Here is a 15147-nt window from a genome sequence, read left to right as displayed (position 1 = left end):
TATTGCACAGTGTCAGACCAACCTAGAGTGGGAACAGATTGTTAACTGAAATCGTAAACATGCGAATTATGTACAAAATAAATGACTGAAAGTGTAAGGCACTTGCTTTTAGTATCTCTCAAAATGGGGAGGGGTAGGGGTAAATAGCCAGAAGTATTGTTGATGGTTTTATGGTTTTCAGGGATGCTGGATTTATAGGTGGCAGTCCAAATGATGCATTTTGGTTTCAATTTCATTCATAATTTCATATTTCTTGTTTCATATCAGTTTTTATTGGATGCTGTATGTAGAAAAGGAATGTCTTACAAGGAAGGTAAGATCCTTGACCAAGTGCAATCAAAAGCTAGCAAAATGAAAAAAAAAAAAACAGCCTGGATAAGAAACCATGTTGGAGATCAGTTTAAGACTAGTAATGTTGCATGAGAGAACTTTTACATCTTCTGCTTCAGAGACTACTTCCAGTACTTGAGGAAATATTCCCAATCAAAATTTTAAAAATACTGTCATTAATAGTTGTGAAATCTAGATTTTTGAATGGCAGAATTTGCATGATTAGACCTTCAGCAAGTAGTAAAGGAAACCAAGGAGAAATTTTGGAAAATAAGTTAAATTTCAGAGAGAGGAAATAACAAATGTAAGGCTTTCCATGGCATTGTATTTCTGTCAGATAATTAGAGCAGTTAAACAGAATGTATAGTGTCTTGAAAACATATTATAAGGTGAACTTCCATAAAAGTAACACAAGGGTAATGGGGTGTGGTCAGATTTAAGTCAGGTGATGCAGGGGAAACTAGATTAGGAAACAAGATACAAAAATTAGTTGTAGAGTTTCGCTATTTAGATAGCAAAAACTGACAGTGGCAGAAATAAAGATGATGAAAATTTGGACACAAAAGCAAGGAAAGCTTTTCTGAAGAAGTGAAATTTTCTAATGTCGAGAATAAATGTCATTGTCTTTTTCTGAAAGTATGTGTGGGGACTGTAGTATTATTTGGAAGCGAAATGTGGATGGTAAGCAGTGCAGACAAGAAGAAAATAGAAGCTTTTGGAATGTGTTACAGAAAAAATGGTGAAGATTAGATGAATAGGAAGTGTAACTATTGAAGAAGTACTGAATTATTGGATCAAATTGGGAAGGGAAAAGAAATGTGTTGCAACATGACTAAACAAAAGGATGGGCCAATAGCACACATCCTCATGTATCAGGGAGTAATTAATTTAGTAGTAGAGAGAAAAAGAGACCAAGGCATAACTACAGAAAGCAGATTCAAATGGATGTAGCTTGCAGTAGTTGTCTAGACACAACATGACTTGGACAGTATAGGCTATAGTGACAAACTGCAACAAACCAGTTGTGGGGCTGAAGACTAAAGTAGTGAAAGCTGCAACAAACCAGTCGTGGGGCTGAAGACTAAAGTAATGAAAGCTTCATAAATTAGAATTGTGTTTTATCTGTAAGGACTAAAGAAAGAAAAATGCCTCATAATTTTGACCTGCATTGAAAATTGTTAAGCACCTCAAAGTTCAACATTAGTTCATGCAAGAAATGTAACCAGAATAATGAATGGATATTATGATTGAAGTTTCTAAAATCGTTACGAATGAACTTTCCAAAAAACTGAATAAAATTGTCTGTGAAGATGATTTTGGCTTATCTCACACCATTATTTACATTCTAGTAAAGATTTTTCATGGCCAGTTTGATTTCTGTGTTCCTGTATGAAATAAAATGAAACAGGCTTTTCTGCAGACTGAAAAAAAACATTAATTTTATTTGCATATGATTTTATAATGTTAAACCTGGTATATTGTATTACAACTGTTCATCTTCTTGGACATAATGCCCATATACTAGAGAATTAAGGAAACTGTCTTCATTGTCCAGTAAACAGTTAACTATCTGTGACTAAGGATTAAAAGTGTCACATAGTACCTTGAAATTCATGGGTGATATTTGTACTAGGAGACTTTTGTTTGAAGTGCACTATTTATAGAAGTAAAGGTAGTAGGAAAAGGGAGAGAAGGAAACGTAGTAGGTGAATATGGACTGGGCAAAGAAATGAAAGAGGAAGCCGCCTGGTAGAATTTTGCACAGAGCACAACTTAATTATAGGTAACACTTGGTTCAAGAATCATAAAAGAAGGCTGCATACATGGAAGAACCCTGGAGATACTAAAAGGTATCAGATAGACTATATAATGGTAAGACAGAGATTTAGGAACCAGGTTTTAAATTGTAAGACATTTCCAGGGGCAGATGTGGACTCTGACCACAATCTATTGGTTATGACCTGTAGATTAAAACTGAAGAAACTGCAAAAAGGTGGGAATTTAAGGAGACGGGACCTGGATAAACTGAAAGAACCAGAGGTTGTACAGAGTTTCAGGGAGAGCATAAGGGAGCAATTGACAGGAATGGGGGAAAGAAATACAGTAGAAGAAGAATGGATAGCTTTGAGGAATGAAGTAGTGAAGGCAGCCGAGGATCAAGTAGGTAAAAAGATGAGGGCTAGTAGAAATCCTTGGGTGACAGAAGAAATATTGCATTTAATTGATGAAAGGAGAAAATATAAAAATGCAGTAAATGAAGCAGGCAAAAAGGAATACAAACGTCACAAAAATGAGATCGACAGGAAGTGCAAAATGGCTAAGCAGGGATGGCTAGAGGACAAATGTAAGGATGTAGAGGCTTATCTCACTAGGGGTAAGATAGATACTGCCTACAGGAAAATTAGAGAGACCTTTGGAGAGAAGAGAACCACTTGTATGAACATCAAGAGCTTAGATGGAAACCCAGTTCTAAGCAAAGAAGAGAAAGCAGAAAGGTGGAAGGAGTATATAGAGGGTCTATACAAGGGCGATGTACTTGATGGCAATATTATGGAATTGGAAGAGGATGTAGATGAAGATGTAATAGGAGATAGGATACTGCGTGTAGAGTTTGACAGAGCACTGAAAGACCTGAGTTGAAACAAGGCCCCCGGAGTAGACAACATTCCATTGGAACTACTGACGGCCTCGGGAGAGCCAGTCCTTACAAAACTCTACCATCTGGTGAGCAAGATGTATGAGACAGGCGAAATACCCTGAGACTTCAAGAAGAATATAATAATTCCAATCCCAAAGAAAGCAGGTGTTGACAGATGTGAAAATTACCGAACTATCAGTTTAATAAGTCACAGCTGCAAAATACTAACACTAATTCTTTACAGACGAATGGAAAAACTAGTAGAAGCCGACCTCGGGGAAGATCAGTTTGGCTTCCGTAGAATTGTTGGAACACGTGAGGCAATACTGACTCTACGACTTATCTTAGAAGAAAGATTAAGGAAAGGCAAACCTACGTTTCTAGCATTTGTAGACTTACAGAAAGCTTTTAACAATGTTGACTGGAATACTCTCTTTCAAATTCTGAAGGTGGCAGGGGTAAAATACTGGGAGTGAAAGGCTATTTACAATTTGTACAGAAACCAGATGGCAGTTATAAGAGTCGAGGGACATGAAAGGGAAGCAGCGATTGGGAAGGGAGTGAGACAGGGTTGTAGTCTCTCCCCGATGTTATTCAATCTGTATATTGAGCAAGCAGTAAAGGAAACAAAAGAAAAATTTGGAGTAGGTATTAAAATCCATGGAGAAGAAATAAAAACTTTGAGGTTCGCCGATGACATCGTAATTCTGTCAGAGACAGCAAAGAGCAGTTGAACGGAATGGATAGTGTCTTGAAAGGAGGATATAAAATGAAGATCAACAAAAGCAAAACGAGGATAATGGAATGTAGTCAAATTAAGTCGGGTAATGCTGAAGGAATTAGATTAGGAAATGAGACACTTAAGGTGGTAAAGGAGTTTTGCTATTTGGGGAGCAAAATAACTGATGATGGTCGAAGTAGAGAGGATATAAAATGTAGACTGGCAATGGCAAGGAAAGCGTTTCTGAAAAAGAGAAATTTGTTAACATCGAGTATAGATTTAAGTGTCAGGAAGTCATTTCTGAAAGTATTTGTATGGAGTGTAGCCATGTATGGAAGTGAAACATGGACGATAAATAGTTTGGACAAGAAGAGAATAGAAGCTTTCAAAATGTGTTGCTACAGAAGAATGCTGAAGATTAAATGGGTAGATCACATAACTAATGAGGAAGTATTGAATAGGATTGGGGAGAAGAGAAGTTTGTGGCACAACTTGACCAGAAGAAGGGATCGGTTGGTAAGACATGTTCTGAGACATCAAGGGATCACCAATTTAGCATTGGAGGGCAGCGTGGAAGGTAAAAATCATAGAGGGAGACCAAGAGATGAATACAGTAAGCAGATTCAGAAGAATGTAGGTTGCAGTAGGTACTGGGAGATGAAGAAGCTTGCACAGGATAGAGTAGCATGGAGAGCTGCATCAAACCAGTCTCAGGACTGAAGACCACAACAACAACAACATATTTATAGAAATGACAGCCCCTTATTTCTGAAATTACAATCCAGGTTTATAAATACACTCCTGGAAATTGAAATAAGAACACCGTGAATTCATTGTCCCAGGAAGGGGAAACTTTATTGACACATTCCTGGGGTCAGATACATCACATGATCACACTGACAGAACCACAGGCACATAGACACAGGCAACAGAGCATGCACAATGTCGGCACTAGTACAGTGTATATCCACCTTTCGCAGCAATGCATTCTGCTATTCTCCCATGGAGACGATCGTAGAGATGCTGGATGTAGTCCTGTGGAACGGCTTGCCATGCCATTTCCACCTGGCGCCTCAGTTGGACCAGCGTTCGTGCTGGACGTGCAGACCACGTGAGACGACGCTTCATCCAGTCCCAAACATGCTCAATGGGGGACAGATCCGGAGATCTTGCTGGCCAGGGTAGTTGACTTACACCTTCTAGAGCACGTTGGGTGGCACGGGATACATGCGGACGTGCATTGTCCTGTTGGAACAGCAAGTTCCCTTGCCGGTCTAGGAATGGTAGAACGATGGGTTTGATGACGGTTTGGATGTACCGTGCACTATTCAGTGTCCCCTCGACGATCACCAGAGGTGTACGGCCAGTGTAGGAGATCGCTCCCCACACCATGATGCCGAGTGTTGGCCCTGTGTGCCTCAGTCGTATGCAGTCCTGATTGTGGCGCTCACCTGCACGGCGCCAAACACGCATACGACCATAATTGGCACCAAGGCAGAAGTGACTCTCATTGCTGAAGACGACACGTCTCCATTCGTCCCTCCATTCATGCCTGTCACGACACCACTGGAGGCAGGCTGCACGATGTTGGGGCGTGAGCGGAAGACGGCCTAACGGTGTGCGGGACCGTAGCCCAGCTTCATGGAGACGGTTGCGAATGGTTCTCGCCGATACCCCAGGAGCAACAGTGTCCCTAATTTGCTGGGAAGTGGCGGTGCGGCACTGCGTAGGATCCTATGGTCTTGGCGTGCATCCGTGTGTCGCTGCGGTCCGGTCCCAGGTCGACGGGCACGTGCACCTTCCGCCGACCACTGGCGACAACATCGATGTACTGTGAAGACCTCACGCCCCACGTGTTGAGCAATTCGGCGGTACGTCCACCCGGCCTCCCGCATGCCCACTATACGCCCTCGCTCAAAGTCCGTCAACTGCACATACGGTTCACGTCCATGCTGTCGCGGCATGCTACCAGTGTTCAAGACTGCGATGGAGCTCCGTATGCCACGGCAAACTGGCTGACACTGACGGTGGCGGTGCACAAATGCTGCGCAGCTAGCGCCATTCGACGGCCAACACCGCGGTTCCTGTTGTGTCCGCTGTTCCGTGCGTGTGATCATTGCTTGTACAGCCCTCTCGCAGTGTCCGGAGCAAGTATGGTGGGTCTGACACACCGGTGTCAATGTGTTCTTTTTTCCATTTCCAGGAGTGTAATATTACTCCTTAGGTCAAAATTAGGTGTAAAGTCACACCTGGTGGCTACGATATGTCCCTGCAAATGATTTAGCGGCAGGTATGTTGTTTGTTGGATAAATATTTTATCAGATCATTTCAGCACAGTATGGAATCTCAGTAAGGAAGACAAACTGAGGTGAGAATGTATTAACTCTGCTGTTAACAAGTCGGCTGTATGCATCTATAAAAGTCCCAGGGATGTGAAAACTCCTTAGTTCTAGAAATATGAAAACTCCATGGTTCTGTTAGACTTTTCACTCCTCCTTTATTTGAAGGACCATAAAAATGAACCCTGCTACTCCTTAATTTTTTAGGACACTATATGTGATGGCAGCCAGATATGACTCTTATCATTCTGTTCTGTGCCCTGTTTTGGAGAAAAGCCTAAACAACCAGTATTTTACTGTGTGTGTGTGTGTGTGTGTGTGTGTGTGTGTGTGTGTGTGTGTGTGTACAAAATGATGTTAAATATTTATCATCATATGAGTTTTCAACATAAATCTGTTTCCTTGCCACACACTTGCAACACTGGTATACAGTCGCTGGAACATCTCAGCAAAACCTTCACTGAAGTGCTGTCACATTACATTGATTCATTTCAACACCCTTAAAATACTCCTACTTGAGGGCAGATCTGAGTTTGGAAAAGGGCAATATGATGCTGGGGCAGAATCAGGTGAAAATTGGGGTGGGGGATTGTTTGAGGACTGTTGTCCCTCCTTTAGCTAGTAACGTATGCACAAGAACACTGCTGTGGGCCAGAAAAGACTAAAAAGAAATAAACACACACCATCACAGGTCTCATGTAATCAAAACCTATGTTTGTGAACTGCTACAGCAGAAGCAAATTACTGTTAGTACAAGAAACTGCAGTTTACATGGATCCATATGTGTTTGGATAATAGCACCAATTTATCTCATGCAAAAATTTAAGTCCAGCACTTCTGGAAACAACTGTGTGTAGTGGAAAATTGTAACTAATACTCTTGTCATATCCCTTACCAAGTACCTTAAAGTAATAAAATATAGCATTGTTCAAGGTTATTTCATCAATGTTTATTTAAAGGTTGCAGCTATTAGCACAATATGAAATATGAGTATGTTTTTCTTACCTATAATTTGCTGCATGAGTTTTCATTTCCTGCGATTATTGAAAAAAATTATGTCTTCATGTGATTCATGTAATAGAATTCTGTTCCCTTTAAATATTTTCTTACATAATATATGCTTAAATATTTTAATAAAAATATTGTTTTCTGGGAATGTTAATATCCTTCGTCTTATTGTCTCTCTGTGTGATTCCCATAATAGAGACAGAAGAAGGCTTCATGTTAGTGACAGCAGCCACACCTCCACAGCCATCCAGGAGAAATGTGCCAGTTGAAAGAGCTGCACCTGCTTCAGCCCAGGAGGTAGACGATGAGCTGAATAATGATGAGAGCAAATGTGTGTCAGAGCTGCGTGCCCTACGAGAGGTCCTGGGCACGCAGTCATTCCTGACACTTGCTTATGCACTTATGGTTGGCTACCAAGTTGTTGTTCGTGGCCAGCCACGCTCTCTCGTCATATCTCTTATAAAGAATCTTAAGGTAATAAAAATATTAAAATTGTTTACAAATTACTGTTATTAAAAACAACAGTCCAAATTCTTGCAGACAAATCTTGCATGATTTCAACACTGGAAAAAATACAGCGACATAGTATCTTTACACTGTATGTTATGTAGGTCAGTAATGTATCATTAATTTCTGCCAACATCTAAGAATCAAAACATATTTCTCTCTTTTTTTTTTAATATGTTCACTTCCATTTAGTGTCCTTATTCAATTTCATTTTATTGTTGCATGTCTTTTTAGGGCAGTCAGTTTTCACTTATGTGTATTAGGTCTTATTCATTAGTTGTAGCTAGTTTAACATTTTAATACATACATTTTTGAAAATGTAATGTAATTGGATAGATGAAAAATCTACTCACCTAGTGACAGCACAAGGATGTGCATATTCTCCTGCTGCCACTTGGTGAGTAGATTTTTTATCTATCCAATTACTTAATACATATACAGTATTACAACATTTTATCAGTAATGTACAAAGAAGACAAATTACTGCACCATATGATATTGATTTCAAACCAGACTCAAAATATAGCCTACATCTGCCTCAATTTAACTATCTACAACCACAAAAATAATCAATTACTGATAATATAATGTAAATGGATAGATGAAAAGTCTGTGTACTGAGCGGTGCAGGGGAACACATGCACAAAAGGATTTAACTTTTACAAGCTTTCGGAGCCAGTGGCTCCTTCTTCTGGCAGAAGAGTTGAAGGAGAGGGAAGATTTATGAAGGAAGAGGACTGGAGAGGTTTAGGGAAAGGGGTACAGTTCAGAAAAGCCACTCAGATCCTGGGTTAGGAGAGACTTACCAGAAAGGATTTTGGGATGATGGGAAGTCTCCCCTGATGCAGAGTTCTGGGTGACTTTTCTGAACTGTACCCCTTTCCCTAAACCTCTCTAGTCCTTTTCCTTTACCCCTGTGTGCTGTCTGGCAGAGCAAGCAGTACTAGGAGGCAGCAGGACAAGGCTACCTGGCACAGCATCGGGAGGTTGTTGGGTAGAGGAAGAGGAAGCAGGTAGCAGAAAAGAAGAGAAGAGAGTGGAAAAGACTTGTGGGTATGTTGGCAGTAAGTGGTGTATATTGAGGGTGGGGGACCTGAGGTGGGGGGAGGTGATGGGACAGAGGGTGCAGAAACTGTTGGGTGGAGGGTGTTGGAACATTAGGTTATCATAAGTTGAGGCCAGGATAATTTCAGGAGTGGAGAATATGTTGTCAGGATGACTCCCATCTGTGCAGTTCAGAAAAGTTGGTGTTGGAGGGCAGGTTCAAGGTCGCCAGGGTTGTGAAATAGGCATTGATATCTATCACGTTTTGTTCAGCTGCATGTTGTGCCACAGGTTGTTCCACTTTGCTCTTGGCCACAGTTTGGCAGTGGCCATTCATTCTGGTGGACAGCCAGTTGGTAGTCATACCTATGTAAAAAGCTGTGCAATGATTGCAGCAGAGCTGGTATATGATGTGGCTGCTTTAACAAGTAGCCCGGCCTCTGATGGGGTAGGAGCCCATGACAGGACTGTAATAGGAAATGCTGGGTGGGTGGATTGGGCAGGTCTTGCACGTACTTCTTATACAGAGATATGACTCCTGTGCCAAGGTATGGAATTTGGAGAGGCATAGGGATGGAATAAGATGTTGCGGAGGTTGGATGAGTGACACAACACCACATTTGGAGGGGTGGTAAGGACCTTGGATTGGATGTCCCTCACTTCAGGGCATAATGGTAGGTAATTTGAAACACGTGGCAAAGGATGTGGTCCATTTGTTCCAGTCCATGGTGGTGTTGGGTGATGAAGGGTACACTCCTTTGTAGCTGGTTCGTGGGAGTGGTGGGAGGATTAGGGGTTGTGGGGATATGGCACAGGAAATTTGTTTGTGGACTAGTTCTGGGGGATAGTGACTGTTTGTGAAGGCCTTTGTAAGACCATCAACATTCTGGGCAAGGAAGTCCTTGTCGCTGCAGGTATGCTGTCACCGGGTAGGCAGGCTGTATGGAAGGGATTTTTTGGTGTGGAAGGGATGGCGGCTATCAAAATGAAGGTACCGTTGGTGAGTTTAATGTCAACAGAAGTGTGGATGGAGCCATCAGAGAGGAGGAGGTCCACTTTCAGGAAGGTGGCTGATTTGGGAAGGACCAGGTGAAACGGATGGGAGAGAAGGTGTTAAGGTTGTGAAGGAATGAGGATAGCATGTCTTGTCCCCAAGTCCAAATCATAAAGATATTGTCAGCAAACCTGAACCAGACTAGGGGCGTAGAGTTTTGTTAGACAAGCGAAGTTTTCTCTAGATGGCCCACTAACAGGTTGGCATAGGAGGGTGCCATGTGATTGCCCATGGTTGTGCCACGAATTTGTTTGTATACTTTCCCTTCAGTGTAGAAGTAGTTGTGTGTTAAGATAAAGTTAGTAAGGTGTATGAAGAATGAGGTCGTGGGTTTGGAGTATCAAGGACACTGGGAGCAATAGTGTTCAGTAATGGCAAGGCCATGGGCATAAGGGATGTTAGTGGATAGTGAAGTGGTGTCTACAGTAATGAGTAGGGATCCATGAAGTAAAGGGATGAGGGTGGTGGAGAGTCAGCGAAGGAAGTGGTTAGTATCTTTGAAATGGGGGGCTAGATTTTGGGCAATTGGTTGGATGTGAATGAGGGCCAAAATTCATTCAGTGGGGTCATAATAACCATCTACAATGGGGCACCCAGGATTGTTAGATTTGTGGATTTTGGGGAAAGGGTAGAATATGAATGTATAGGATGCCATAGGCGTGAGGAGGGAAATGGATTCAGGAGAGAGGCTCTGGGAGGGGCCTAAGGTTTCAGCAGGAAGTGGCAGTTATGTTAGACTTCTGGGATGGGATCATAGCGGCAGAGTTTATAGGTGGAGGAATCAGCCAATTGGCAGAGGCCTCTCACAAGATATTCACTGTGATTCAAAATGACAGTGATGGAAACTTTGTCTGCAGGTAGGATGATTAGGTGAGTCTCTATTTTGAAGCTGTATATGACTGTCCTTTATTCTACTTGAAGGTTGTTGTTCTTAAGAAGGGACATGGGGAATAATGGTGAGGCCAAGTTGGAGCTAAGGTAATCTTGGAAGGTGACCAGTGGGTGCTTAGATGGGAGGGGAGGGTCACAGTTTGATGGTGGTAAGAGCCAGTATAGACAAGATTGAATTTTAAGATTACGTTGGCCTCAGTTGGAGGGATTGATGTCAAAGAAGTGTTTCCATTGCAAGCAATAGAAGAAGAGAGTAAGTCTTTGACAAGTCCTCCACCTGTAAATTCTGTCAGAGTGATCTCATCCCTGAAGTCCATCATCATCTCCAGTCTCTGCTTAAAGCCTTAGACCCTCCCCAGAACCTCTCCCCTACGTCCATTTCTCAGCACACCCCTATGATGCCCCTCCCTCCCCCCCCCCCCTCCCCCAAACCAACCTTCTATATACCACACAAAATCCTCAAACCTAACACTCCCAGGTGCCCCATTGTAGCTAGTTTTTGTGCCCCACTGAAAGAATTTTGACCCTCATTGTCTAGTTGTGCAAAATTTATCCTATAAGGTACCAACTGCTTCCTTCACTGACTCTGCACAATCCCCAGCCTGTTTCCTTCCTGTACCTTACTCATCACTGTTGATGCACTTCCCTATACACCAACATACAAGGATGGTTTGAAAAATTCTTGGACAGGATAGGAAAAAAGTACTTACATCACTGAAACTGTTTTTATTTTTCAATGTAGTTTCCTTGGAGATTAATACACTTGGTCCATCAATGTTCCAGTGCCTTGATCCCATCTCGAAAATGAGTTTCCTCCAGGCCTGCAAAATAGTTGTCAACTCCAGCTATCAATTCTTCGTTTGAAGTGAATCTTCATCCACCATGAAAAATTTTCAATTTTGGGAAGAGATGGAAGTCTGATGGAGCCATATCAGGAGAATAAGGCAGGTGTGGCAACAATTCATACTTTAGTTTGTGTAATTTTGTCATAGCGATGGCACATGTGTGTGGGTGTCCATTGTCTTGATGGAACGTGACTTTCTTTCTTGCTAAATCTGGCCTTTTTCACATATCTTTTGTTGCAGTTTGTCCAGGAGGTTAGCATAGTATTCTCCAGTAATTGTTTGCCCAGTGGGGAGATAATCTACAAACAGAATCCCCTTCACATCCCAGAACACTGATGCCATGACCTTTCCCACTGAAGAAATTGTCTTTGCTTTCTTTGGTGGTGGAGAATCAGCATGTTTCCACTGCTTTGACTGTTATTTTGTCTCCAGGGTATAGTAGTGCACCCAAGTTTCATCTGTAGTCAAAAACCAGTGCAAAAAATATTGTTTGTTTTTCCTGAAATGGGCCAAACATCGTTCCGATATGTCCATTCTCATGCATTTTTGATCCAGTGTCAAAAGTCGTGGCACCCAATTTGCAGATAATTTTTTTTCATTTCTAATTCTTCAGTTAAAATTTGATATATCATTTCAGATGACATTTGGCAAGCGTGAGCAATTTCACGCACTTTCAACCGGCGATCCCTGATGACCATTTTGTGCACTTTTGCAATGATTTCTGGAGTAGTGACACATCTTGGCTGACCACTGCACAGATCATCATCTATGCTCTCCCAACCAAATTTAAATTCATTTGTCCACTTGGCAACAGTTGATTATGAAGGAGCAGAGTCCCCCAGTGTATTCTGGAAATTGGCATGAATGTCCTTTGCTTTCATACCTTTCTTTATGAAGTACTTAATCTCTGCTCAAATCACAATTTTTTCCATCTTTGCAAATCACTATGCCGGAACAACAACAGAGCCACATCACCACCACAGCTCTCTTCCAAGAGCACTGACGTGGCACTTGTTTACAGACAACAGTCCAATGAATATCACGTGAAGAACTTGTTTTGCTAGCGCTGACTTCTCTTGGTGATTCTGAGAACTTTTCAGACCACTCTCATACTTCATGTGCATGGTCTTGCTGCTATTGGACACTACCTCTACCAATGTCCTTTAGATTCCAAACCCTCTACCTCATTCCTCAACAACATTATTAACTTTACCCTAACACACTACTACTTTTCCTTTGAAGCAAAGCTGTACAAACAAATCTGTGGCAAAGCCATGGTCACTTGCTTGGCACCCTCCTGTGCCAACCTCTTTGTGGCCTATCTAGAGGAAACCTTCCTAGTCTACCAATACTGTTAACCCCTGGTCTGGCTCTGATTCACTGATGATATCTTTATGATCTGGACTCAGGGCCAAGACAATCTACCCTCATTCCTTCACAACCTCAACACCTTCCCTCCCATCCACTTCACCTGGTCCTCCTTAACCCAGCATACCACCTTCCTGGAAGATGACCTCCTCCTCTCTCACGGCTCCATCCACACCTCTGTTAATGTTAAACTCACCAACAGAAACTGCATTTTGATAGCTGCCATCCCTTCCACACCAAAAGATCCCTCCCATACAGCCTGGCCACTCAGGAGCAGTGCACCTGCAGTGACAACTCCTTTTCCCAGTATGCTGAAAGTTTCACAAAGGCTTACAGACAAGCACTATCTCCAGATCTAGTCTGCAAACAGCTTTCCCATGCTGTATCCCCAAACACCCCTATCATCCAACCACCCCTAAGAATCAGCATCGCCTTCGTCATCTAATACCACATCGGACTGAAGCAACTGGACAACACCCTTCATTAGGGCTTTGATTATCCATCGTAACTCCCTAAAATGAGTTACATTCTACCTAAGATTCATTTCTTAATGGTGTTCTGCCACCCACCCAACTTCTATAACATCCTAGTCCATCCATATGCCACTCTGAACTCCAGCCTCTTGCTACAGGGATGATATTCCTGTGGAAGACACAGTTGCAAGACTTGCCCAATCCACTCACCCAGCACTTCCTAGTCTGGTACTGTCAGAGGCTTATCCTACCTCATCACAGGCCAGGCCACCTGTTAAAGCAGCCATGTCGTATACCAGCTCTGCTGCGATCATTGCACAGCTTTTTATATTGGTTTGACTATCTACCAGCTGTCTACCAAAATGAATTTCCTCCGCCAAACTGTGGCCAAGAGCAAACTGTAGCACCCTGTGGCACTACATGCAGCTGAACAAATCACGCTTGATTTCAATGGCTACTTTTCTGGATGGTGCAGAAAGGAGTTATCCTTACAACACATTCTACACTCCCAAAATTATTCCGGCCTCAACCTGCAATAACCAAATGTCCCCACACCATCCATCCAGCAGTTTCTGAGCCCTCTGTCCTTTCAGTTCCTTCCAATAGATGTTCCCCACTCTTACTGTGCTCTGCCCTCTGTCAACACACCCAACAGTCTTGTCCCCTCTCTACTTTTCTTCTTTTCTGATCCCCCCTTCCCCTCCCCTCCCCTCCCCTCCCCTCCCCCCCCTTCCCAACAGCCTTCAGACACTGCACCTGGCAGCCTTGTCCTGCCATCTTCTAGTCCCTGCTCACTCTGCCAGTCAGTGCTCTTCTCTTGCTCCACCAACACCCTGCTATCCCTCCCTCTTCACTGCCCCACATCCAAGTGCTGCTTTTGTTCAATGCAACAGTTGCAGTCTGGCTAGAGCAGGCAGATATCATTCATGTATGTGCATGTATGAATGTGTGTGCATTTTCCTTTCTTTTCTGATACAAGCTGTGGCCAAAAGCTCAGTGTGTAAACAATGGACTCGCATTCGGGAGGACGACGGTTCAATCCCGCATCTGGCCATCCTGATTTAGGTTTTCCGTGATTTCCCTAAATCGCCCCAGACAAATGTCGGGATGGTTCCTTTGAAAGGGCACAGCCGACTTCCTTCCCCATCCTTCCTAATCTGATGAGGCTGATGACCTCACTGTCTGGTCTCCTTCCTCAAATAACCCAACCCAACCTCAGTGTGTAACAGTCTTTTCATTGTGCGTGTCTGCAACTCAATGTGTCATCTTAACAGTGAGTAGCAATCTATCCTTTTCATAATTGTTGGTGTCCCAACCAGTACTTTCCATTGTTTGGCATCTTCAGTTTTCTTTTGCATTATTCTGTATATTTTGTTAGCAACTTGAGTGCATGAGATATTAAGAAGACTGCCTTAACCATATGAACTGCATTATGGATAAATCAGCGATATCGGAAAGTTTCAAACTAATACACCAGCAGGTAAAATGACCTTTCTTGAACAGATAGTGGCTCATTAGATGTGAGTTATACTGACTCAAAACTGTTTTATAATTTTCTGAGAGGCATAAAAATGTATCAGCTCTCAAAAGAACTTTAAAATGAATGATGTTTCTTCATGGTAGCTAATGTTGTGAGGTTGAACACTTGGATGTAAAAAAGTAGTGTTTTATATGGCCAACTGAATTTATTTGTATTGTCAAAATTTGTGATACCTTTATTTGTAACATTAATTTTGAAATGTCACTATACAATCATATATACTGAAGCATCATGAATACAGTCTTAAAGATGTGTTAGATTCCATGGACACTGTCATACACCTTGTCTATGGAACAAAAAGTTGTCTAATGAAAATAACTTCATATAACTCTAAAAATCATAAGAACTGGGAAGAGAGACTAATTTCAAACGGGTGGTAATGACATTGC

The 15147-nt window shown here is 42.2% G+C and overlaps 1 protein-coding gene across 4 annotated transcripts in view; it reads left to right on the top strand.

The window, feature by feature from the left end:
- LOC126355007 (folliculin) overlaps positions 1–15147 on the top strand; it is a 149329-nt gene that overhangs the window by 110460 nt on the left and 23722 nt on the right. For all 4 annotated transcript variants that reach the window (XM_050005138.1, XM_050005141.1, XM_050005139.1 and 1 more), the window contains exon 7: positions 7233–7510. In XM_050005138.1, the coding sequence (XP_049861095.1) occupies positions 7233–7510 (278 nt within the window). The remainder of the gene's footprint in view (positions 1–7232; positions 7511–15147) is intronic.

The sequence above is a fragment of the Schistocerca gregaria genome, chromosome 3 (genome assembly GCF_023897955.1).
Source record: "Schistocerca gregaria isolate iqSchGreg1 chromosome 3, iqSchGreg1.2, whole genome shotgun sequence".
Lineage (NCBI taxonomy): Eukaryota > Metazoa > Arthropoda > Insecta > Orthoptera > Acrididae > Schistocerca > Schistocerca gregaria.
This window is presented reverse-complemented; position numbering and strand designations above follow the sequence as displayed.